General features: G+C 45.4%; 1 protein-coding gene across 8 annotated transcripts in view; it reads left to right on the forward strand.

Annotated features, from left to right (window-relative positions):
- Window positions 1–24,333, forward strand: part of LOC135032268 (CYFIP-related Rac1 interactor A-like) — a 144,383-nt gene that overhangs the window by 61,874 nt on the left and 58,176 nt on the right. For 2 of the 8 annotated variants that reach the window (XM_063954073.1, XM_063954074.1), the window contains one exon: window positions 2,800–2,889. In XM_063954073.1, the coding sequence (XP_063810143.1) occupies window positions 2,811–2,889 (79 nt within the window). In that variant the 5' untranslated portion in view covers window positions 2,800–2,810. Of the gene's footprint in view, window positions 1–2,525; window positions 2,662–2,794; window positions 2,890–24,333 lie in introns of those variants that run through there. The other 6 variants (XM_063954075.1, XM_063954076.1, XM_063954080.1 and 3 more) reach the window with 6 other exon arrangements.

Below are 24,333 nucleotides of genomic sequence, written 5' to 3' on the forward strand. Positions count from 1 at the left end.
AACTCAACGGTAATCATCCAGTGCATCCTTCTCCTACATAAGATGATGACAAACATATGCAGTAATACGGGGAAGCACTTAGAGTACTAGGCATTGACATATACAGTAATACGGGGCAGCAGTTAGAGTACTAGGCATTAATATATACAGTAATACGGTGCAGCAGTTAGAGTACTAGGCATTGACATATACAGTAATACGGGGCAGCAGTTAGAGCACTAGGCATTGACATATACAGTAATACGGGGCAGCAGTTAGAGCACTATGCATTGACATATACAGTAATACGGGGCAGCAGTTAGAGCACTATGCATTGACATATACAGTAATACGGGGCAGCAGTTAGAGCACTAGGCATTGACATACAGTAATACGGGGCAGCAGTCAGAGTACTAGGCATTGACATTTACAGTAATACGGGGCAGCAGTTAGAGCACTAGGCATTGACATATACAGTAATACGGTGCAGCAGTTAGCGTACTAGGCATTGACATATACAGTAATACGGTGCAGCAGTTAGCGTACTAGGCATTGACATATACAGTAATACGGGGCAGCACTTAGAGTACTAGGCATTGACATATACAGTAATACGGGGCAGCAGTTAGAGCACTAGGCATTGACATATACAGTAATACGGGGCAGCAGTTAGAGCACTATGCATTGACATATACAGTAATACGGGGCAGCAGTTAGAGCACTATGCATTGACATATACAGTAATACGGGGCAGCAGTTAGAGCACTAGGCATTGACATACAGTAATACGGGGCAGCAGTCAGAGTACTAGGCATTGACATTTACAGTAATACGGGGCAGCAGTTAGAGCACTAGGCATTGACATATACAGTAATACGGTGCAGCAGTTAGCGTACTAGGCATTGACATATACAGTAATACGGGGCAGCAGTTAGAGTACTAGGCATTGACATATACAGTAATACGGTGCAGCAGTTAGCGTACTAGGCATTGACATATACAGTAATACGGGGCAGCAGTTAGAGTACTAGGCATTGACATATACAGTAATACCGGGCAGCAGTTAGAGCACTAGGCATTGACATATACAGTAATACGGGGCAGCAGTTAGAGTACTAGGCATTGACATATACAGTAATACGGGGCAGCAGTTAGAGCACTAGGCATTGACATATACAGTAATACGGTGCAGCAGTTAGCGTACTAGGCATTGACATATACAGTAATACGGTGCAGCAGTTAGCGTACTAGGCATTGACATATACAGTAATACGGTGCAGCAGTTAGCGTACTAGGCATTGACATATACAGTAATACGGGGCAGCACTTAGAGTACTAGGCATTGTGATTAATGCATCCTACAATTACAAAATGAGGACTTAAGCTGGGTACACACTGGTAGACATATCTGCATATCAATGGATCTGCAGATATATCTATAGCCGGATCGGGCAGTGTGTTGTGCATACACAGTGCCCGATCCGTCGTAACTGATGTCACAGACTTGGCGGGCATTTACATGTGGACGCCCAGTTCAACCGTCAATCACCACCGACCTCTGCAGCGCATCTATGCCGACACCCCGTTCCCACACAACGATGCACCAATATATCTGTAGATATATTGGTCATCGTGTGTGCTGCAGAGCCAACGTGGTATGTCTGAACAACGGCGTTCACAGACATAGCGTTGGTACACACTGGCCGACAGGCCAGCGACATTGAACGGCCTATGTATCGGCCAGTGTGTACCCAGCATTAGATTAATCCTAAGAACAATGTTGCACTAGACATGTGCATAGTTTGGTCCTGGAATCAGTGATATTTACCATACAGACATCTCATTACACCGTGGACATCTCACTTTCCGCAGACTTCACTCACAAATCGGGATACGGTCATTAGGTCGACCACACTTAGGTCGGCAGTCATTAGGGCCACAATTATTGGTCGACATGGTCACTGGGTCGACATGTACTATGTCGACATGGAAAAATGTTGACTAACGTTTTTCAAATTTTGTTACTATTTTTTTTTTAACTTTTTCATACTTTACGATCCACGTGGACTAAGATTGGGAATAGTAACCTGTGCAGAGCTCCATGGTAGCGTAGCGAGGCACCTTGCCATGGTGCACTAATTGGGGTTACCCGTCACTTTACGAAGAAAACACCCCCCAAAAAAGTTTAAAAAAACTCATGTCAACCTTTTTCCATGTCGACCTAATGACTGTGTCGACCTCTTTCAGGTGTCAACCAATAGTGGTCGACCTAATGACTGTCGACCTAATGACCCATACCCAAAACGGGATACGGTCTCCAGCATGAACATTCACTTCTCTCTATTTCTAATCTCAGCTCTGCTGTATTTTCTAATCTGGATTATTATGTGATTGAAAGTGAATTAATTAGAGAAGTGCAAAGCTGTGCTAGAAGCAGTGCCTGCCCACCTCCTCAATAAGGTATATGCAGCCACGACACACATCTCTTTAGGGTGCTGATCACAGCGTAGCTTCACACAGGAAGTGTGGAAAATACAAACTGACTCCCAACTTCCTCCTTCAGCTCAGAATTAGACAAAAACAGAAGTGGTAACACCAAAAGCTGCATTTCCTTATAGAATGTAAGCGAGAAACCTTCACTTAAGACTGGGGGATATGCGCAGCTTTTGTAAATTGCATTCTGTGAGTTTATGACTTTATTTATGGGTCGGGCAGATATCCAGGCATGTTGCACACACATTAGGGTGAGGATGTACAGAACTGTATGTATAACTTGTGTATTATTGGTCTCTTAACCTGTCTATTTCTGGTCTTTCGTAGGTCCACGGGTCATGGGAAATCTCATTAAGGTTTTGGGCAAAGACTTAGAAAATTGTCCACATTTTTTCCTGGATTTCGAAAGTAAGTCGGGTATGCATCTAGTTACTGGTGTGATAGAAATGGGTTACACTTCTAGCTAGAACAAGGATGGCGCTCGAGTGGCAGAGATATATAATAAGAGAATGATTACAAAGTCATACAGTAAGAGCGTGGGGACAGTCTGTCACATTGGCAGTGTGGGAGGGGTGACAGTAACAGTAGTGGATGTAGGTGTAGTGTTGTGTCTGTAATGGCTATCTGACACAAGCGTTTAGGCAGCATAGATTCTGAAAGTTGGTATAGGAGATGAAGTGGGCACTGTTTCAGATATCACATCAACCATCATATGACTAGGCACACCCCTGTGTCACAGTCATACAGAGACAGACACAGACAGTAAGAATAGGAAGCATGAGTGTCATGGTCGCACAGGATGAAAGGGATTCTGCCCAATAGGAAGAGAGAGTGGCACAATAATAAATAAATGTTGCGTTAGAACAGGAGTTCTTCATATTTTCACTCCGGGATCTATTGTTTTTATTGTTTAAAAAAAAAAACAACCTTTTAATTCCTATATTATATACTACAATTACTGCAGCATTGTTTACAAGTTAAATATAAAATGATTAATATGTATTTAGGAAATGATGTATGTAATAATATCCCTATTAGTAGTGTACAAAAACCTGGAGAAAGAGAAGTGTGTGTTTGAAACCAAGTTAAATGTCAGTTAAAAACTGAGAACAGGGGCCACCTGGAACAGCACTAGGCACTGCAATTATACTCTTTCTGCAAAGCGTTTGCACAATGATTCATTTGTTAATGCTTCAATGTCTGCTTGGATTTGCTTTGACTTCAGAAGGTTATGATATAAATGTGATTAGCGTTAAATATAAATTATGTACACAGATTATGCGTCCCCTTTGGGCATACTTACCGACATTCTGGCTACTCCCTCTGGGAGGGGGCAGCCAGGTCGGAGCAGCGGGGGATGTGGTGCAGTATGGGTGGGGTGTGCCGACGATGGACAACAATGTATAGGGGGCGGGACCGCACAGTCTCATCAGTGCCCCCGCCCCATTACATAATGCCAAGGCAAGGTATTGCTAGGCAGGGAGCAGGACCAGGATGACGCGCATCCTGTCATCAGACCCCCGGAAACACCCGCTTTGGACAGCATTGGGTGCGGGTACAGTAGGAGATGCGGGCGTTGCAGGCGGGTGACGCTCGTCCGAGATACTTGCCCACTCATCCAATTTTCGGGAGCCTCCCGGTCATTCCAGGAGAGTTGGCAAGTATGCTTTAGCGTCTTTTGCCATAGTCACATAACACAGTGTATAAGTGTGCGTCTGAATGTGCACGGACTAAGATGACCACTTTGAGCGTCTTTAGACACTGTAAAACTGCTTGCTACTCCATCATTTGTTGCACCATGGAAACTTGCACCAGCTCTATGGTAAGTGCAGATTTTTGCCTAAGTAGGGCCCCAATGTGAGCGATTAAGCATCTGCATGGGAACACTTCAGCAACAAGCCTGTGACACTCACACAACACACCCATAAGGCCATAGTCGTGCCCCTGAATGGCCTCTTCTCAGTCACCGCCCAGCACATTTCCAACACATTTCTGATACCGTGCATCTCAATCACAGCTGCGCCTCTGTGTGTACACACCGCAGAACTCATGCACCGTATGACTTTTTAGGATTTTTTGCTCACATGCAGCAGCAAGAAAGCTCTCAACTCTGTGAACACGGGCATTGTGAGCAACATAGAATCGGGCCCAATATGTTTGTATAGTGTATATCTGATAAAGGCCCATATTATGAGGAATATGAGGCATGGGAACACAGGGTGCGCATCCAGCAGCTGCCTGTCATTTGTCTCCCTCCATCCTGCTATGCCATCATTGTGCTTCAGGCAGTTGCTCCCACCATCCAGTTGCTTGTGTGTGTGCTACAGATCAGAGACCCGTTTCCACCCTCTCTCTCCCTCTCTCAGTATCTCCCCTTTAGTTGGTGAGAGAAGGGCTTGTACATGAATAGATCCACATTTCCAAATGGAAACCAAGTATTTAGTGGGAGTTGGTATGGGATATTAATGTTTTATATGGATCCTGATACAGAAATTAAAATGAAGGTATATGGGAATAGTAATGTTAGGTGAGGGTATTAATATTATGTTTGAGCTGATTGTGGGTATTACCGAGATGTGGGGTCTGTAGTAAATTTGGGGGCTAATGTATTAATGTCAGAACTCATTGGGATAAATATGAATGCTATTAATTAGATAGTGGGACTGGTTGATGTAAAGAGGCCTGATTATTGAATGGGATTGCTATAGCTGTATTGTAGGTGCTGGTGAGAGGGAATAGGTGTATTTATCAAACGGAAACACTGTTAACTAAATATTGGGACTGGTGAGGCAGAAATAGCTCTGTTTATGGGAGCGTTTTTAATGTAATGTTGGGAATGTTGGTTTTGTTTAGTCTATGGGAATGCTATTAATATAATGCATGGGCAGGTTGGGAGGCTTATTTAATAAACAAAAAAAGCACTTATACAGTACTATGCCTTCCCCGTCACAAAGAAGGCCGCTTTCTCTGACAACGTGCTGACATTTAGAAGCAGCAGCTATTCCCACCAAGATGGGGGTGCCAGTGTTACCGCTCACTCAGAGCACTAAAATGCCTGTGACTGCTCTTATCGTGTTCAACAAGGAATAAAAGATTTGACACATACTGTATGCTGGGTATATCCTCAGTCCGTCCCCACACTGATAGCGCCCCTCCACACACACACGCTCTGCTCCGCCCTCTCATACTTACCTCAGGTGGCGAGCGGGGTCGTGCAGCGCTAGTTCGGTCCTGTCTTCCTCGCAGTGGGAGCCGCTGGGTCCCGCCCATTATTCAGAAGATGAGACAGACCTTATGAAATGATTATATAGATTAATATTATTACATTTTTGTTTTAAGGCACCCAAAGTGTTTTGCATTGCCGTACATACATGACTCTTTCAGCAGATGACAGAACATGTTGAGTGCATGTCCACAGCTTTAGCTCAGCGTTACTGCTTAAAAATAATTTCTCGTAGTCCATAAGGGATATCGGGGACAGATTTAGTACGATGGGGTATAGACTGGTCCAAAGGAGCCAGTGCACTTTAAAATTCTACAACTGGGTGTGCTGGCCTCTCCCCTCTATGCCCCCTCCCACAGGCAGTTATATATAAAACAGTGCCCGAAGGAGAAAGGACATATATGAGAGAAGGAACATGACAACAAAAGTGTGGTGAGATTTACACACCAGCACACCATAACATAACTTGGCTAGCAACGGCTGGCAATAGAAAACAGCAACAACTGAACTGTAACACATAACAGATAACCTGCAGAAAGTCACCGCACAGTGGCGGGCGGCCAATATCCCATATAGACTACGAGAAAAGGATTTACCGGTATCCATAAAGGGATATTGGGGACATATTTAGTACGATGGGGATGTCCCAAAGCTTCCAGAACGGGCGGGGTGGGTGGGCACCGTCATGCCGAAGTCTTTGTGGAAGCTGAACTGGTGCTCTGTTCCTGAGAACCAGCAATGGCTGGTTTCTTAGGCTTACCTCTGGAGCCTCTGGCTGCATTGGAGGCAGCCAGGGCCCTAGATCGAAATCTGGAGGACCGAAAGTACCGAGTAGACGGTCCCAGGTAGGTACGTCTAGCAGGCGGAGCCCCTGAAGGGAGAAATATACGTTATGGTAAGAACTTACCGTTGATAACGTGATTTCTCTTATGTCCACAGGTATCCACAGGATAACATTGGGATATGGTTGAGCGACAGCGGAAATGGCACCAACACGGTCACAAGCTTTCTGGCCTCCCAGGATGCATCGGGGCCTTCACCATATAGTCCCGCCCACTGACTCAGTCAAATCAGTTCTTTCCACAGCGATTTTAGGCAGGAACATCAGGTAGAGACCTGTTTAGGCGATAAGAACACACATGCACACCCTTCCATACAAGAAGGAAGAGGTTTTAGTGATTGTCAAGATCCTCAAATCAGGTGCGTCAGGGTGGGATCCCTGTGGACATAAGAGAAATCACGTTATCAACGGTAAGTTCTTACCATAACGTATATATCTCTGGCTGGGTCCACAGGATTATCCACAGGATAACATTGGGATTCCCAAAGCCATTCTAGTGGTGGGGACGCTCCTGATTGCACAGGAGGACCTTTTGCCCGAAGTCTGCGTCATGAGAGGCAAAAGTATCCAAGGCATAATGTCTAATGAATGTGTTTATGGAAGACCATGTGGCTGCCTTACATATCTGTTCTGCTGAAGCACCCTGTTGTGCTGCCCATGAAGGACCTACCTTGCGTGTAGAGTGTGCAGAGACATTAGCCGGAGTAGGGAGATCTGCATGAGAATAAGCTTCTGATATTACCATTCGGAGCCATCTCGCCAGCGTCTGTTTACTAGCAGGCCATCCTCTTCTATGGAATCCGTAGAGGATGAAGAGAGAATCTGTTTTCCTGATGGCACTAGTACGATCTATGTAGATTCTTAAAGCTCGGACCACGTCCAGCGACGCTTCTCCTGCAGATAGTCCCGATACCTGAAAAGCTGGGACTACAATCTCTTCATTCAGGTGAAACTTTGATACCACCTTTGGAAGATAACCAGATCTCGTTCTGAGAACTGCTCTGTCTGGAAAAAAACTTAGGAAAGTAGACTTACACGATAACGCTCCTAAATCTGACACTCTTCTGGCTGACGCCATTGCCAGTAGAAAAAGCACTTTAGCCGTTAACCATTTAAGATCTGCTCTCTTAAGCGGTTCAAACGGAGGACCCTGGAGGAATCTAAGAACTAGATTCAAATCCCAGGGAGCTGCAGGAGGAACAAATGGAGGTTGAATATGTACAACTCCCTGAAAAAAAGTACGTACATCCTGTAAATCAGCGATCTTTCACTGAAACCATACAGTTAACGCTGATACTTGAACTCTCAAGGAAGCAACTTTCAAACCTTTATCCAATCCTGCTTGAAGGAAATCCAAAATCCTGGATATTCTAAAAGATCTTGGATTGAAATTTTTTCCAGTACACCAATGAATATAGGCTTGCCATATTCTATGATACACACGAACCGAAGAAGGCTTTCTTGCTCTAAGCATAGTTTGGATTACTTGATTCGAAAATCCTCTAGCTTCTAAGATAGAGGTTTCAACAGCCACGCCGTCAAAGACAGGCGATCCAGATGACTGTGACAACAAGGACCCTGCATTAGCAGATCTGGACGTTGAGGGAGCAGTATCGGTGCTTCCACGGACATTCTCAACAGATCTGTGTACCAATGCCTTCTTGGCCAAGCTGGAGCTATTAGAATTATTGCTCCTTTTGCTTGCTTTATTTTTCTCACTACTCTGGGTAACAGAGATATTGGGGGGGAACAGATACGCCAGATGAAACCTCCATTCTACTGACAGTGCGTCTACAAGGACCGCTCCGGGATCCTTCGTTCTTGATCCGTATCTCGGAACTTTGTTGTTTAGACGAGACGCCATGAGGTCTATCTCTGGTAGACCCCATCTGTTCACTATTGCCTGAAACACTTCTGGGTGTAATGCCCATTTGGTATCTCTGGTAGACCCCATCTGTTCACTATTGCCTGAAACACTTCTGGGTGTAATGCCCATTTGGTTTCCTGAATGGTGTGTCGACTGAGAAAATCCACTTCCCAGTTCAGTACACCTGGGACAAACACTGCTGACAATGCTGGAAGATGGAGTTCTGCCCATCTTAGAATGGGAGTTACTACCTCCATCAGTCTCTTGCTGTGAGTTCCTCCTTGATGATTGAGGTACGCTACTGGTGTCGCATTGTCTGAGCGAATCTGGACTGGTCTTCCATGCAGACTGTCCTTTGCCTGACCTAGAGCCAAGTAAATGGCCCTTATTTCCAACAGATTTATCGGCAGTCGACTTTCCCTTGCGGCCCATTTTCCCTGGAACCATAGGCTTCCGAGTACCGCACCCCAGCCTTGCAGGCTGGCATCTGTTGTCAGGACTTGCCACTCTTTTATCCAAAAGGGTCTCCCCTTGTTTAAATGGTCTGTCTGTAGCCACCACGCTAGAGACCTTTTTACATTTACTGGAAACTTTATCATCTGCTTTTTTATCGTCTGATGATTTCCGTTCCATTTGGTCAGAATAAGGTGCTGCAATGGTCTGGAGTGGAATTGCGCATATTCCACCATGTCGAAGGTTGATACCATCAGACCCAACAGTCGCATTGCTGCATGAACTGATATTGTCTGGGCGTGAAACGCTTCCTGAGCCATGACCTGCACCTTGACTATCTTTTTCTCTGGTAAGAGAACTTTCTGTAGGTCTGAATCCAATATGGCCCCCAAATGAACCATCCGCTGTGACGGATTCAGAGACGACTTTTCCCAATTTATGAGCCACCCGTGTATCTGTAAACAAACTATTGTCTGTTGAAGATGGCTCAAAAGTACATCCTGCGAATGTGCTAGGATTAACAGGTCGTCGAGGTATGGGAATATTCTTATCCCCTGCTTGCGCAGACAAGCTGCCATAACCACCATGATCTTGGTAAACACCCTGGGTGCTGTAGCTAGCCCGAAGGGCAAGGCTTGGAACTGAAAATGTTCCTGGAGGATGGCAAGCCTGAGGTAACACTGATGCAACAGTGCTATAGGCACATGTAGGTAAGCATCCCGTACATCCAGAGATACCATGTAATCTCCCGGTTCCATAGCCAACATTATGGAGCGTAACGTCTCCATGTGGAACTTCGGGATCCAAATGTATTTGTTCAACATTTTCAGATTGAGAACTGGTCGATATGACCCATTTGGCTTCTGGATCAGAAATAGATTGGAGTAAAACCCCTGTCCCCTTTGCGATGGAGGTACTGGGACAATCACACCTGCAGTAATTTTTGGACTGCTTCTTGCAGGGCATTGGCCTTCGACTCTATACGAGATGGGCTGGTGCAAAAAAATCTTTGAGGAGGCTGCCTCCTGAATGGGAACCCATACCCCTGAGATACTACCTTCTGCACCCAAGCATCTGCTGTTGACTGTTGCCATATGTGTGCAAAATGAAGGAGTCGGCCCCCAACCCTGGAATCCTCCAGGCGGAGGCCTCTCTCTTCAGGCTGACGGTTTCTGTTTAGGCTTGGAAGCTGGCTTTTTGCTAGCCCACTGCTTCCTACCCCTGGTTTTAAACTGGGGTTGCTTAGGCTCCTCTTTAGCTTTTGCTTTGCTTTGCCAACGAAAAGAGCGAAATTTTAAACTCTTGGACTTAGGGTTATAGGTAGCCAGAAGTCTGACCTTCTTTGATTCAGCCTCTGATTCTAGGATATCCGATAAAGGTTTTCTAAATAATATATTACCAACGAAAGGCAATGCTTCCAATTCTTTCTTGGATTCCGCATCTGCCTTCCAGGTACGTAGCCAAACTGCTCTGCGAGCGACTACTGTCAAGGCTGAAGCTTTAGAAGCAACTGTACCTACATCAATTGCTGCTTCTTCCAAGTATTGGGCAGATTGTCTTAGACGGCAAAAACGATCCTCTTGCTCCCTAGTAGGAGAAGGGATGTCATTCTCTAGTTCCTCTATCCATTCGCCCATTGCCTTTGCTACCCAGGCCGAAGCCATAGCAGGTCTTACCACTGCTCCTACTAGAGAAAATATATTTTTCAAAAGGCTATCTACCCTTCTGTCTGTGACATCATTTAGTGAGGTAGATGACAGTGGTAAAGCAGATTTATGCACAAGTCGCAGAACATGTGCATCTACTTTTGGAGGAACTTCTCTTTTCGAACAATCCACACCTGGAAATGGATAATAAGAATCCCATTTTTTAGGAATCTTATACTTTTTACTGGGCGCCGCCCAAGACTCATCCATCATTTCCGGCAGCTCATCTGACGCTGGGAATTCAGCTTTCACTGATTTTGTTCGTTTAAATACAGGTACATCGAGCATCGTGGTTTTGTACAGGTTCTAGCGACGCTTTCAGTCGCACTGGCGGTTGCAAGAAGATTGACAGGAAGTGGGAGTTTCTGGGTGTCAACTGACCGTTTTCTAGGAGTGTTTGGAAAAACGCAGGCGTGGCCGAGCATTTGCTGGGCGGGTATCTGACGTCATTACCGTGTCACTCGTCACAGCAATCATCGCACAGGATAAGTAACTACAGGGCTGGTCTTGTTTTGCACAAAATGTGTTTGCAGGCGTACTGCTACACAGGCGTTTGCACTTCTGCAAAGCAAAAATACACTCCCCCGTGGGCGGCGACTATGCGTTTGCACGGCTGCTAAAAACTGCTAGCGAGCGATCAACTCGGAATGACCCCCAATGTCTCCACAGGCTGTGTAGCCTCACATAAATGCTTGGTACAACACCCCTCCAGCCATTCTCACACAGGGACACCCGCGGGTCCCTCGGTTTGTACTCCCCACGACGATCACCTTCAGGCTTTGTTAGGGGTGTGCGGAAAGCTGCGACAGCTAAGGCACAGTGCCCCGCTGAACAAACAGCCCCTCAGGACAGTGGTCCTGCAGTGGAGAAGCAACTCTGCACCTCATGAGGCCGGTAACAGTCTCTCCCCCCCCTAACTCCCACGGCACAGATATGCTGTTGCCCAAATAGCATACCGAAATAAGTAAAAGTTTAAATGAAATTGAAGAGAAAAATCTGGAGCTAGCAGAGTGTGCATCCTCTCCTGAGGACACTTTTTTTCTAAACTGCCTCTAGGAGGGGGCATAGAGGGGAGGAGCCAGCACACCCAGTTGAAGAAATTTAAAGGGCACTGGCTCCTTTGGACCGGTCTATACCTCATCGTACTAAATCTGTGCCCAATATCCCATATGGATGCTAGAGAAATTACATTTTCAGACAAAAACGAGAAATGATATCAACTAAAGTGAACAAATTGTTTTTTTTTATCTGGATACTGCACACCGCACTCCTCACCAGTGTATATCATGCAGTTATTTTATGCTCTCTAATGGGTTGGGTTGCCTTGTCTTCGTCACCCTTTGGAAGTATGATGAATTCCTTGGAGGATATAGGATACAGAATAGACCATGTAACCTTTTTAATATGTCTTGCTAAAATCGTATGCAGAATGGAGGCTAGGTGCAGTTGTGGGCATTGTGCATATCGTACATATGAAAAATTTATTTTGTTTTATGTGTTGACTTATTTAAATGCGATTCAATATTTAATACTGGCATTCCCTTTTTAGCTGCTATCCGCAAAGCTCTTTTCTCTTCACCAAAGGAAATTGTTATAAATCTTTTACACATCGTCAGAGTTGGTGCTGATCAGGCACTTTGCACCCTCTATAAGAAATGTATGCACGCAAGTGCACTTTCAATACAAAAAAGATTCAAATACGGTGTAGTGACACGCATACTAAAACATTTCTGTGCACTCATGATGTTATTAGAACATAAAGGAGCCACAACCATGTAGTAGTTGGAACAAAAAAATAAGTACTTTTATAATTAATTAAGCGAATGGCGGTCCTAAAGTGATAGGATGCTGGACTGTAAAGTGATATTTATATCCAAACCAGGAATCTTGCCAAAATAAAAGCAGAGATTTTGCAGAGGCAGAAGTACAAATCAAACTCTAGGCTTGCAACTTATGTTTGTGTGATGCGGTTATATACTGTAGCTGCACCTTTGCAAATGAATTGTTTTGTGGGTCTGATTCATTTTTCTGAGTAAAGCAAAAAAAGCAAGTACTGTAACTTTGGGGTCTATTTACTAAAGCTTGGTTGTAGGTAAAGTGGATGGAGATAAAGTACCAGCCAATCAACTTCTAACTGCCATGTTACAGAGTCAGACTCTGTTTGAAAAATGACAGTTGTAATCTGGTTGGCTGGTACCTTACCTCTGTGCTCTTTATCTCCATAGAAAGCTTAGTAAATAGACCCCTTAGTGTCTGGAACACACTATGGGGGTAATTCCAAGTTGATCGCAGCAGGAATTTTTTTTAGCAGTTGGGCAAAACCATGTGCATTGCAGGGGAGGCAGATATGACATGTGCAGAGAGAGTTAGATTTGGGTGTGGTGTGTTCAATCTGCAATCTAATTTGCAGTGTAAAAATAAAGCAGCCAGTATTTACCCTGCACAGAAATAAATTAACCCACCCAAATCTAACTCTTTCTGCACATGTTATATCTGCCGCCCCTGCAGTGCACATGGTTTTGCCCAACTGCTAAAAAATGTCCTGCTGCGATCAACTTGGAATTACCCCCTATGTTGCCATGCAAGGGGAGAAAATACATTTATATTTTTAGCCCACAAATGTTGACATCTTTATTTTTACACTGAAATTTGGATTTATGTTAGAACACACCCCACCACCCAAATCTAAATCTCTCTCCCTGTGTTCAGTTAAAAACAAATAAGCACCACTGGGTTTTTCACACCCAAAACTTTAGTTTATGCAGTGTAGGGATAGCCATCGGTGGGTTATCCATCGATGGTATCACTGATGGATAACCTTGATAGTGTGAAACCATCTGTAAGGGAACATCGATGGTGTCACATACCGATGGTCACCCCTGCTTTAGTGTTTAATGAGGTGTGGGTCAATAAGAGCCTGGGGGTGGGGCTTTGTGGGTGTCCGGGTCAGAGCTAGGCTCTGTGTCCCGACACCTTGGAGGAAAAATAAATAATTTAGTTCGTTAGCGCTGCATCATCTGGTAAAAGTAGTCACCATTAGTCACAGATCATCGATGATGTCAAATCATTGATGGCCATCCCTAAGGCAAGTAAGGTGGCAGCGTGAGGGTGTGGGGGGAAGGGGGGCACGTCGGACACATGGGGGGCACAGCTGCAGCTGGACGGCGGGAGGGAGGGTGTTGTGCTGCAGGTTCATGGGGAAAAGTTATCACTTTCCGAAAAACTGACTTCTCGAAAAGACCAGTTTTTTTGAAAGTGATCATTTTCTATTGGGGGAATAATGTATAGTGAAAAAATTGTGAGATAATACAATGAGAATTGTAAACTAAAAATTCTCATTGCACCTTTTTTCATGATGAATATGCCCCTATACTTGTAAGCATTACTTATTTTATTAGTGAAATTGCTGCCCACACAATGCTGTGGGACTCTACGTATTTGGGAAACATTTCCTCTTTTTAATATTCTGTGTGCACTTCCTCAACATTGTTGCGATTACCAAACAACCAGAAGAACAGATTCTAATTTTAGGAAATTCTATGTGGTGATTTTCTCGATTCATTTGCATTTTATGATGCCATTTCTCCAGAAATGCATAGCAGACAACTGTCCCTAACTTCCAGGGACCATCAGGGTATAAAGATTTCTCCCTCATTTTGTTTTGTTACTGGAAATGTCTCTGTCTTTAAGTACTTGTTAACTGAACAGTGCGATTTCTTTTATTTCTAAACTGAATATAATTCTGTCCATGGCAGATTCTGCCTATGGCCTGAAGGGCTGCAGCCTCCCTAGTAAAATCTGTCACTAGTAAGCCCCCTAAATTCTCCCCTGGCTGCAGCCTATTCAGTCCCTAGAAGCCAAGGCTTTTATTTGTGCATGCGCACTGGCTACAGAGAGTAGTCCGGACTGAGGTGCCGACATTGACTTCAGATATATCCTGGGCAGACCCCCTCCTTTAACAAGGTAGGAACCACCACTGTTATGATATATTCCTATCCTATGGGGTTAAAAATAATATTAATTTGAGAGTTTTATTTAAAATGCAGATACTACATGTAACTGATAAACATGTCAAAATAGTCACGGGCGGCTTAAGAGAGGAGGGAACACGTGTGTAGTCACTACATGGGCCCCCTCCTCTCTTAACACTGTTTCCATTCTCAACACTGTATGCATATGCCTCTGGCCTATTCTATAATGCCTACCAATACCTACCTCTGATACCATTTGTTAGTCTATATACTTTTTGCCTTAATATGCTTGCAAGAATGGCACTTGCAAGGGGCGCTGGTCAAGGTGGCCCACAGCCACTATTGAAGACTCTGTGCTCTGTCATGGAACCACCATAATCTTGTGGCACAGAAGTTCAGCGTGTGTGTCACCTCAGTGTTGCGATGCAGCTGAGCAAGTCCTTTGCTTTGCCGGGGCAACAGGATTCCAAGAAACGCTACTATTGCTACTGTGTTATGAGATACAGTATGTAACTCTGTACTTTATATATTGTGAGTGTGCTAGGTTAGGGGAGATGGGTAAGTTTCACAAACTCTTGGGTGGATTGACGTTCTTTAGGTATTGGCAGAGACCCAGTGTAGAGGCGCAGAGTCTAATATGCCGGTGGTGTTCACCAGGGATCCCCGCAAGGAGGTTTGGGCTTCACCCTCTGTAACTGGGAGCCCTCTGTTTGGGTTCCCAATTACATGGCTGGTATACTTTGGAGTTGGTATAGAAATTGACACAGAGAGGGTCGGAGCTTGACAGGTAGGTCAGGATGAGGTATGGATTCAGGAACAGACGCTATGGTGACAGGAACAAGGCACAGAGCACAAGGAAGGGAAACAGGGGCCAGGGACGGGACACAAGGAAGGCAAGATCTAGTAACAAGCAGAAGGAGACCGAATGCTGGGAAGTGCAAATCTAAAACACTGGACCAAGGCAGAGGCGGAACTACCGCCAGTGCAACCAGTGCGTTGCACTGGGGCCCGCCACTGTCCAGGGGCCCAAAGCATGTAATGAGTCAAACTGACTCATTACACGCCGCTGTGTGCTGCGGGCAACTGCTGCCCACAGCACACAGCCACCCGGAGAGGAGAGGAGCGCCGCGGACACGGGGGGAAGGAGGAGGAGGGAGGTGAAGGAGGAAGCAGCAGCAGCGCTGTTTTATTAGTTGAGGCGCTGCTGCTGTCCCTCTGCTTCACTATAGGCTGTCATCCGCCGCTGTGAAGCGCATCCCAGCATTCACAGCGGCGGAGGACAGCCTATGGTGAAGGACTGGGACAGCAGCAGCAGCGCCTCCACCAATAACACAGCGCTGCTGCGGCTCTCTCCTCCTCTCCTGTCCGGGAATCGTGATCTCTGCTAGAAGCTGCACCGAGGAGCCTGAGCCAGCGGAGACAGTAATCTTTCTTTCTTTCTCTCCAAAAAGGGGGTCTGCTTGCCGTGATGTGTAAAAAGGGGGAATCTGCCTGCTATAATGTGTAAAAAGGGCCCGCTGTCTGCCGTTATGTGTAAAAAGGGGGATGCTGTCTGCCTTAATGTGTAAAAAGGGGGATGCTGTCTGCCTTAATGTGTAAAAAGGGGGACGCTGTCTGCCTTAATGTGTAAAAAGGGGGACGCTGTATGCCTTAATGTGTAAAAAGGGGGGCGCTGTCTGCCTTAATGTGTAAAAAGGGGGACACTGTCTACCTTAATGTGTAAAAAGGGGGACGCTGTCTGCCTTAATGTGTAAAAAGAGGAATCTGTCCGCCGTAAGGCGTAAAAGGGTCTCTACCTGGTGTAGTGGTGCTACTGTGCGGCGTAAATTGAATAATGGAGACTACTGTGCACCGTTGTATGAATTGGTATTATTTTGTGGCCACACCCCTTCCCCATGAAGCCACACCCCTAAGTATTTTTGCAGGCGCCTAAGGCGCGCACTGCCCCTGTTTTGCATGCAGGGGGGGGGGCTCCGATGCCGTTTCTTGCACACAGTGCTAAAATGACTAGTAACGGCACTGTTGCTAGGTATCCATTTCTCTGGCCCTGAGCAGGTCCCCTCATCAGATCCTCTCCAGGGGTGAGGGGGTGGACTTGGATGGGATGAGGGGGGGGGCCCAAAGCATTTTGTTGCACCTGGGCCTACCGATCGCTAGTTCCGCCACTGGACCAAGGTATTTCAGCATATACTCTGGCAGCACTCAGAGACTCCCTTTTATATGGAGGAGATTCAAAGCGCTCTAAAAACGTGAAGTTACGTTTGGCACATCTGTCCCTTTAAATTTTAGCGCAGAGTGGGATCCACTGCTAATTGTGCCCTGATGCTGCAGTCAGAGGAGAGAAAAGGGGGCAGAGACCTCAGCAGTGGGCACCGGAAACTCCCTGCCCACTGCTGACTGGTACCCCAGTGCTGCCGGACCTGGTAAGTAAAAGCCAGTGTCCGGCGTGCTGTGACACATTGAATGGAGGTGCTGTTCTTGTAACACCCACAACACTGCTGTCTTGACAAAATAAATCAATTTAGTATAAAAGTTATAAATCATCAGCAATTGTTGGGCAAAAGTATCCAAATTCGTAGGTGTAAAATATATTCACTAACAACAACTATGTACATATGCAAAATTGGTAAAATCACAAGATGCTTGCAGATCTGCAGTAGTATCGCATGCATTAGGTTTATTTACCTCATGCATATGTCAGATGCATATTTTAAAACCTTTATTTTGGTTGCAAAATATGCACTCATTGTTAAGTCCTAATAAAACATTTAAAAAACAATAACAAAAACAAAAACTCTCAAATGCAATAAAATAAGAGCAGATACAGGTCTGTACAGGTATCCCTTATCCAAAATTCAAAATACCACATTTTTGGGTCCCCTACTGAGATAATGACATATATATTGTATAATATATATATATATATATATATATATATATATATATAAAAACCACAGCACTCGCCACCCCAGAAGCGGGGTGCAATGTCTGCACTCACCACTCATAGGGTGGGGTGCATGCAGCCCATGACCACCAACCCAAATACATACAAGCAGAAAGTTCAGCACTCACCATAGCAAGCTCACCTATCCTCACAACATCAATAAATAAATAATGGGGGTTTAGTTAGTGAATTGGCCAATGCACGGAGGCCTGCATACCGCTCGCCAAGGTACCCCACCTTCATGCAGGTCCTACACTATCACAAAGTCTCAAAAATTAAAACCTGGCAACTGTATCACACATAATATAACTGCACACATGCCCACTAGGTTTAATGTGTATCTGCCATGAATCATATGGCTTTTAAAGGCATACTAGTCACCTGACACTGGCTGATAAATTACTCAGGAGCAGCTGACACAGGTTTAGAACGGGTGTGGTTCGTTTTATCGACAGTATCTAGATCGACAATGTTTAGGTCGACCACTATAGGTCGACAGTCACTAGGTCGACATGGATGGAAGGTCGACAGGGTTTCTAGGTCGACATGTGCTAGGTCGACAGGTCTAAAGGTCGACATGAGGATTTTTAAAAAAATTTTTTTGGTGTCGTTTTCTTCGTAAAGTGACCGGGACCCCAAATTAGTGCACCGCTTCGCTCGCCATGCTTCGGGCATGGTGCCTTCGCTCCGCTACCGCTTCGCTCGGCACACTTTACCGTTCCAATCGTAGTCCACGTGGATCGTTAAGTATGAAAAAATCCCAAAAAAAAAAAATGTGAAAAACTCATGTCGACCTTTAGACCTGTCGACCTAGCACATGTCGACATAGAAACCCTGTCGACCTTCCATCCATGTCGACCTAGTGACTGTCGACCTATAGTGGTCGACCTAAACATTGTCGACCTAGACACTGTCAATCTTCAGACCGGATCCCGTTTAGAACAAATGAGATTACACAGGGGTGCATGAAAAGGCCTGTGACCATGGTTAATCAGAGTTAGCCAAAGGCTAACCCCACAATATACAAACGAAAATATATATATATATATATATATATATAATATATAAAATATATATAAAAAACCACAGCACTCACCACCCCATTTATTTATTGATGTTGTGAGGATAAGTGAGCTTGCTATGGTGAGTGCTGAACTTTCTGCTTGTGTGTATATATATATATATATATATATATATATATATATATATACATACATATATATGGATACAGGTGCAATCTTTGGAAAGCAGGCACGGCACTCCCGGATTGATAAATAAAGCAGCAGTTTACTTCAACGTTTCGAGGACTATATCCCCGTCTTCAGGAAGCAGTATAAACAGAATAATGAAAAAGACAAACCTTATATCCCGGTGAAAACCCCCACCGCGGGCGTCAGAGACGGGTCGCGTGGTCTGGGATAGCGTGCGGCGCATCAGAATGAAGTCCGTCGCACTCATTGCCCGGCGTTGTCATGCCAACGCTAGACGCTCTCCCGCTCCGATCGTCAGCGTGGGAGCTAAAAAAAACAAACACACCAATAACAGTAGTACAAGGAGACATAAACATAATAATGACAGTTTTGAACAACTCATGTATAATAAAGTTACTGTGCATTAGCAGCAATGAAATTACCAACAAGGAACAGACACTAAAAGCAAAAAGTGCTTTCAAAGTGCGCATAGTAATTATAGACAACGTGCAGATGAAAAAATTAATTCACATTAAAGAAGCATTTTCAGACAGATGTTATATATAAATTATATGAACGCATTCCAAGTAGTGCGCTCATTAAGACCCATGGGTGACACAGTACCAAGTCTGAAAATCCAAGAAGCTTCTTTTTTAAGAAGAATACCCTGACGGTCACCACCACGTATAAGTGGAGGGACATGGTCGATAATCTTATAACGTAGCGAAGCCAGACTGTGTCCTCTATTTCTGAAATGAGCCGCTACGGGCTGTTCCATAGGTTTTCCCTCCAGAGCAGCCTTAATAGCGGACCGATGGAGGGCCATCCGTTCTTTAAAAGTTCTCGTTGTTATGCCCACGTAATAAAGCCCGCAAGGACAAATAATAACGTACACTACATATCGTGTAGTGCAAGTTACCACATGTCTAATGTCAAATTCTTTACCAGAGTGAGGATGTTTGATACTGGAACCTGTTACCATGTAACTACAAGTGACACATGAGGGACAGCGGTAGCAGCCCGTTTTTTTTTTAAGAATAATTAAACAAATCATGATCAGTGATATCCGTGTGGACTAGGTAATCTCGGAGATTACGGCCTCGTCGATAGCCAGTCATAGGACGAAGTTTATGAAAAGCAGGTAAGTCCTTATCACTGGAGATAATTGGCCATATACACCTTTGGTAAAGGCACACCGGTGGCTGTTATTGATGTATGGAGTGCCAGACCTACTTGGGACATATATATATATATATATATATATATATATATATAGATAGATAGATAGATAGATAGATAGATAGATAGATAGATATAGATATACACACATATATAGGGGTTGAGTAACCCATATCCGAATATTCCGAAATACGGACTTTGAGTGATAGCGAGGTAGTGAAACCTTTGTTTTTTGATGTCTCAATGTACACAAACTTTGTTTAATACACAAAGTTATTGAAAATATTGTATTAAATGACCTTCAGGCTGTGTGTATAAGGTGTATATGAAACATAAATGAATTCTGTGAATGTACACACACTTTGTTTAATGCACAGTGTAGTCCTAAGGACTCGTTTAACCCTCACAGTGGATTGAAAGGCTAGGGACACTTTCCCCTCGAGGGTTAAACGAGTCCTTAGGACTACACTGCTATCTATAATGAATAGGCTTCTGCCCGTTGTTACACTGCCGTTTGTGGACCAGTATTATGTTATTTTTGAGTTAACTACAGCTAATGAAATGATTCAGATACTATGGTTGTTATAAATCTTAAACGCACAGGCACTTTGTCTTGGTAGACGTGGTGCCGTATTGAAGTTGTAGGATGAGTTATCTGCTAAACAATTCTAGTGCTTGTCATGGGTTTCTATTCTTGTTATATTTCACGTTTTTTGATTTAGATGTGTTATTTGCATTTATGTGTGATTGTTTTGATTTTTATGTCTTTTGTCACTGTGAATTTTACAATGTGCATTCAATGAAAAAGTTTATTCAATTCAGCTGTCTGCACGTCATGCCCGGCACCACGATGATTGGGAGTGGGGCGGGACTTGACGTACAGCGTGCGGTCTCACTGATGCTATTTATATGGTGTATACACAATGTTTTTTTATGCTGTCTGATAATCTTGATAAAAGTGTCGCCGAGCACTGAAACGTCGATATAATCCAAGATGACTTTGTAAACTTTATTTATTCGTCCGGAGTGCCGCCGAGTGGTGAGATTCTATATATATATATATATATATCTCATTATCTCAGTAGGGGAACCACTTATGTGGGAATTTGAATTTTGGTTAAGGGATACTCGACCTGTCATAGATAAAATGATATAAGATACATGAGTAATGCAAAAGAGCGTCTGAAATCATCTCCAGAGGTGAAACCACAATCAACCAATCAGAAGTAATTAGCTAATGTAGGCAACCATCACCATCATTAGCAGAGCATATTTACACCTGTCCTAAGGCACCTGCAGCTTAGCTCTTAAAGTCTACCAGTACCTACAGCATACCCCCCAACTTGGCAGAGATTAGGATTGGGACGCTCACCCAAAAAGGGTGTGTGGCTAATGCTTGGAGGGGCGTGGCCACGGCCTAGTGCCACGGACCCATTTTTGGCATTTTGGGGTCCCTGAGCAGCCCCCTGCTCCTTCCCCAACACTGAATAGATGCCGTGCGCATGCGCACAGCATCTTTTCAGAAATTGCTTGCTGTTTTGCAGAGCAGAGCAGCGGGTGATCAAAGCCTCCCCTAACTGCCGCCCTACCTGAGGGACAGCGGGACAGTGTTCGAATATCGGGACAGTTGGGAGGTATAGTGATTTAATACAGCTATTTAACTTATTTACCAACATTACATTTATGTGCAGAATTTGTCCATACCAGCAACAATTAGCTTTCTCTAGCATCCATAAGGGTTATTGGGGGAAACTAGTACGATAGGGTATAGACTGGGTCCAAAGGAGCCGGTGCACTTTAAATTTCTTCCATTGAGTGTGCTGGCTCCTCCCCTCTATTCCCCATCCCAGAGGCAGTTTAGAAAAAAGTGCCCTCAGGAGAGGATGCACACTCTGCAGCTCCAAAGAGTTTTCTTCAATTTCATTTCAATCTTTTATTTTTTTCGGTATGGTGTCTGGGCATCAGCATACCTGCACCATGGGAGTTAGGATGGGGGGGGGAAGACGGTCACTGGCTTTGCAAGGTGCAGTGACGCTTCCCCGCTGCAGGACCACCGTCCTGAGGGGCTGTTTGTTCAGCGGGGCACTGCGCTTTGGCTGTCAAAGCCGCAGCACGCTGCACACCACTAACGCTGCCTGAAGGCGACATAGGCAGTGAGTACACACCAGGGGCTCCGCTAGGGGGGTGTCCCCAGTTCAAAGTGCAGCTAATCACGGGCGCGATGTACGGGACCCTCCCTGGGGGTCCCGCTGGGATCCCCCATGACTACACTGGCTCAAACATGCTTAACTAAGCACTTGTGCGAGGTTTTAAGCTTATTGGAGACTTTGCCAGTATAAATAATATGTATATCTATGGCGCCATTGGAGGGGGCGGAGCTTTCATTAGAGTGGGACCAGCTGCGTTTTAGAGCCTTCCTCTGCTTACAGCAGCCATCAGCAGCACACACTCAGCGCTTCCTGCCTCACAGACACGCTAGAAACTCGTACAGGGAGTAGCTAAAGGGGGAGAGCCGCTATTGTACACTATTCTGAGCCTATTCAGGACTGCATTTATTAGTGTCATTGTGATTACAGAGCTGACAGTCTCACTGGGGCTGTGCAGCTCCGGGTGTGCTGGTATTTCTCCCTCTCTGTGTCTCCTCTCACATACAGTAGGAAAAGCAGGCTTGCATTATAACTGTCTGTGTGTAAAGGGGGCTACTCACGGAGCGATATTCTAAGCAATCTGACTAGATTGCTTAGAATATCGGCAGGATCGCTCCGTGTGTAGCCCCCTCGGCGATAGCGATGCGCGGCCCCGCACATCGCTATCGCCGCTGCTAGATTGGCCTGCATGCAGGCCAATCTAGCGGGTCGCTCACTTCACCCGCTGGGTGAAGTGAGCGGCCCCCCGTCTCCCCCCGCACGCTCAGCACAGATCGCGCTGTGCTGAGCGGCAGGAGAGATGTGTGCTGAGCGGTTCGCTCAGCACGCATCTCTCCTTGATCGGCCCGTGAGTACTGGGCTTAAGTGTATGTGTTTGTACTTACTGTGAGTATGGGTAAGCACAAGCTGTGCAGTATCTGTCACACCAGATTATCTCCATTGTCTAATGACTCCGTTTCCTGTGAGCAATGTAGTCAACCTTCACAAATTAGTGAAGAGGCTGGGGTAGAGGGTACAGAGCCCCACTGGTTAGAGTCTCCTAAAACTATGATGTCAGATATGTCATCCCAGCTCAATGCTAATGTGCAGAAGACTCAACTACTGCAACAAGCTGTTGCAGATTTAGGTATTAGGGCTGATGCACAGCCCCCCCCTCTCTCATACAGGTCCCCAGAAGCGTGGTTTACCTGCTCTTCTCTCTGATACATATGATGAAGTCCAGGATGATGGGGATGACCCGGACCCCGTTAGTGGGGATCCCGATTCTTCTCAGGGTATTGAACCCCTCATTTTGGCTATAAGGGATGTGTTGCAGCTCCGTCTAGAGGACGCTTCTTTACAGCAGTCGTTTTTCTTTGTACAAAAAAACCCAATGTCACATTCCCTGAATCTCTAGAGTTAGATGACTTATTCAAACAGGCCTGGAAAAATCCAGACAAAAAATTCCAAGTGTCCAAAAAGTTTTTGCGCACTTTCCTGTTTGCTCCTCAAGGTAGAAAATTTAGGGAGGACCCCCCTGGGGTGGATGTCTCCATCTCTCGCCTGTCTAAGAAGGCGGTACTGCCTGCCCCAGGCTCCTTTACTATGAAGGATCCTGGGGATAGAAAGATATACCATAAAATCTATATACACTACAGCCGCCCTTTCGCAAAAGGCCGGTCATTGCGGGTTGCTGGATGACCCATGCCATTCATTCTTGGGCCACACAAATTCAGGGGGGCCTCTCGGGGGACATGTCCTTAGTTACCATGGTTACCCTCCTGAAACACATTCAGGACACTACTCGTGTCCTCTGATTCCCTCAAGGAAATGGGGAACATAAATGCTCGGACGTCAGCCATGGCAGTGTCGGTGCGCAGGGCCTTGTGGTTGCATCAGTGGATTGCAGACGCAGAATCCAAATGTAATGTGGAGTCCCTCCCCTTTCTGGGGAATGTCTTTTTGGGGTTGAGTTGGATGCCTGGATTTCCAAGGTTACTGCCGGGAAATCCACGTTTCTCCCCTCTGGGGCCCTGCCGTCGAGACATTCCTATTCGGGACCGTCTGTCCAGTCCTTTAGGTCTCGCACATTTCGATCAAAGGCCAGAGGTGCCTCCAATGCGGCTAGAGGTACCAGAGGTAAGTCCAGAAAACCTGTCAGTACCAGTCCTCAGGAACAGTCCACCAGTTCTGCTTCCACTAAAGCCTCAGCATGACAGTGCCCACCCACCCCGAGGGGATCTCGAGGTGGGAGCTCGACTGCGTCACTTCAGCCACGTCTGGGAGACCTCCTGCCAGGATACCTGGGTCAGGGAGCTCATTTCTCAAGGCTACAAGCTGGAGTTCGACAGTACTCCCCCC

The sequence above is a fragment of the Pseudophryne corroboree genome, chromosome 2 (genome assembly GCF_028390025.1).
Source record: "Pseudophryne corroboree isolate aPseCor3 chromosome 2, aPseCor3.hap2, whole genome shotgun sequence".
In the NCBI taxonomy this organism is placed as follows: Eukaryota; Metazoa; Chordata; class Amphibia; order Anura; family Myobatrachidae; genus Pseudophryne; species Pseudophryne corroboree.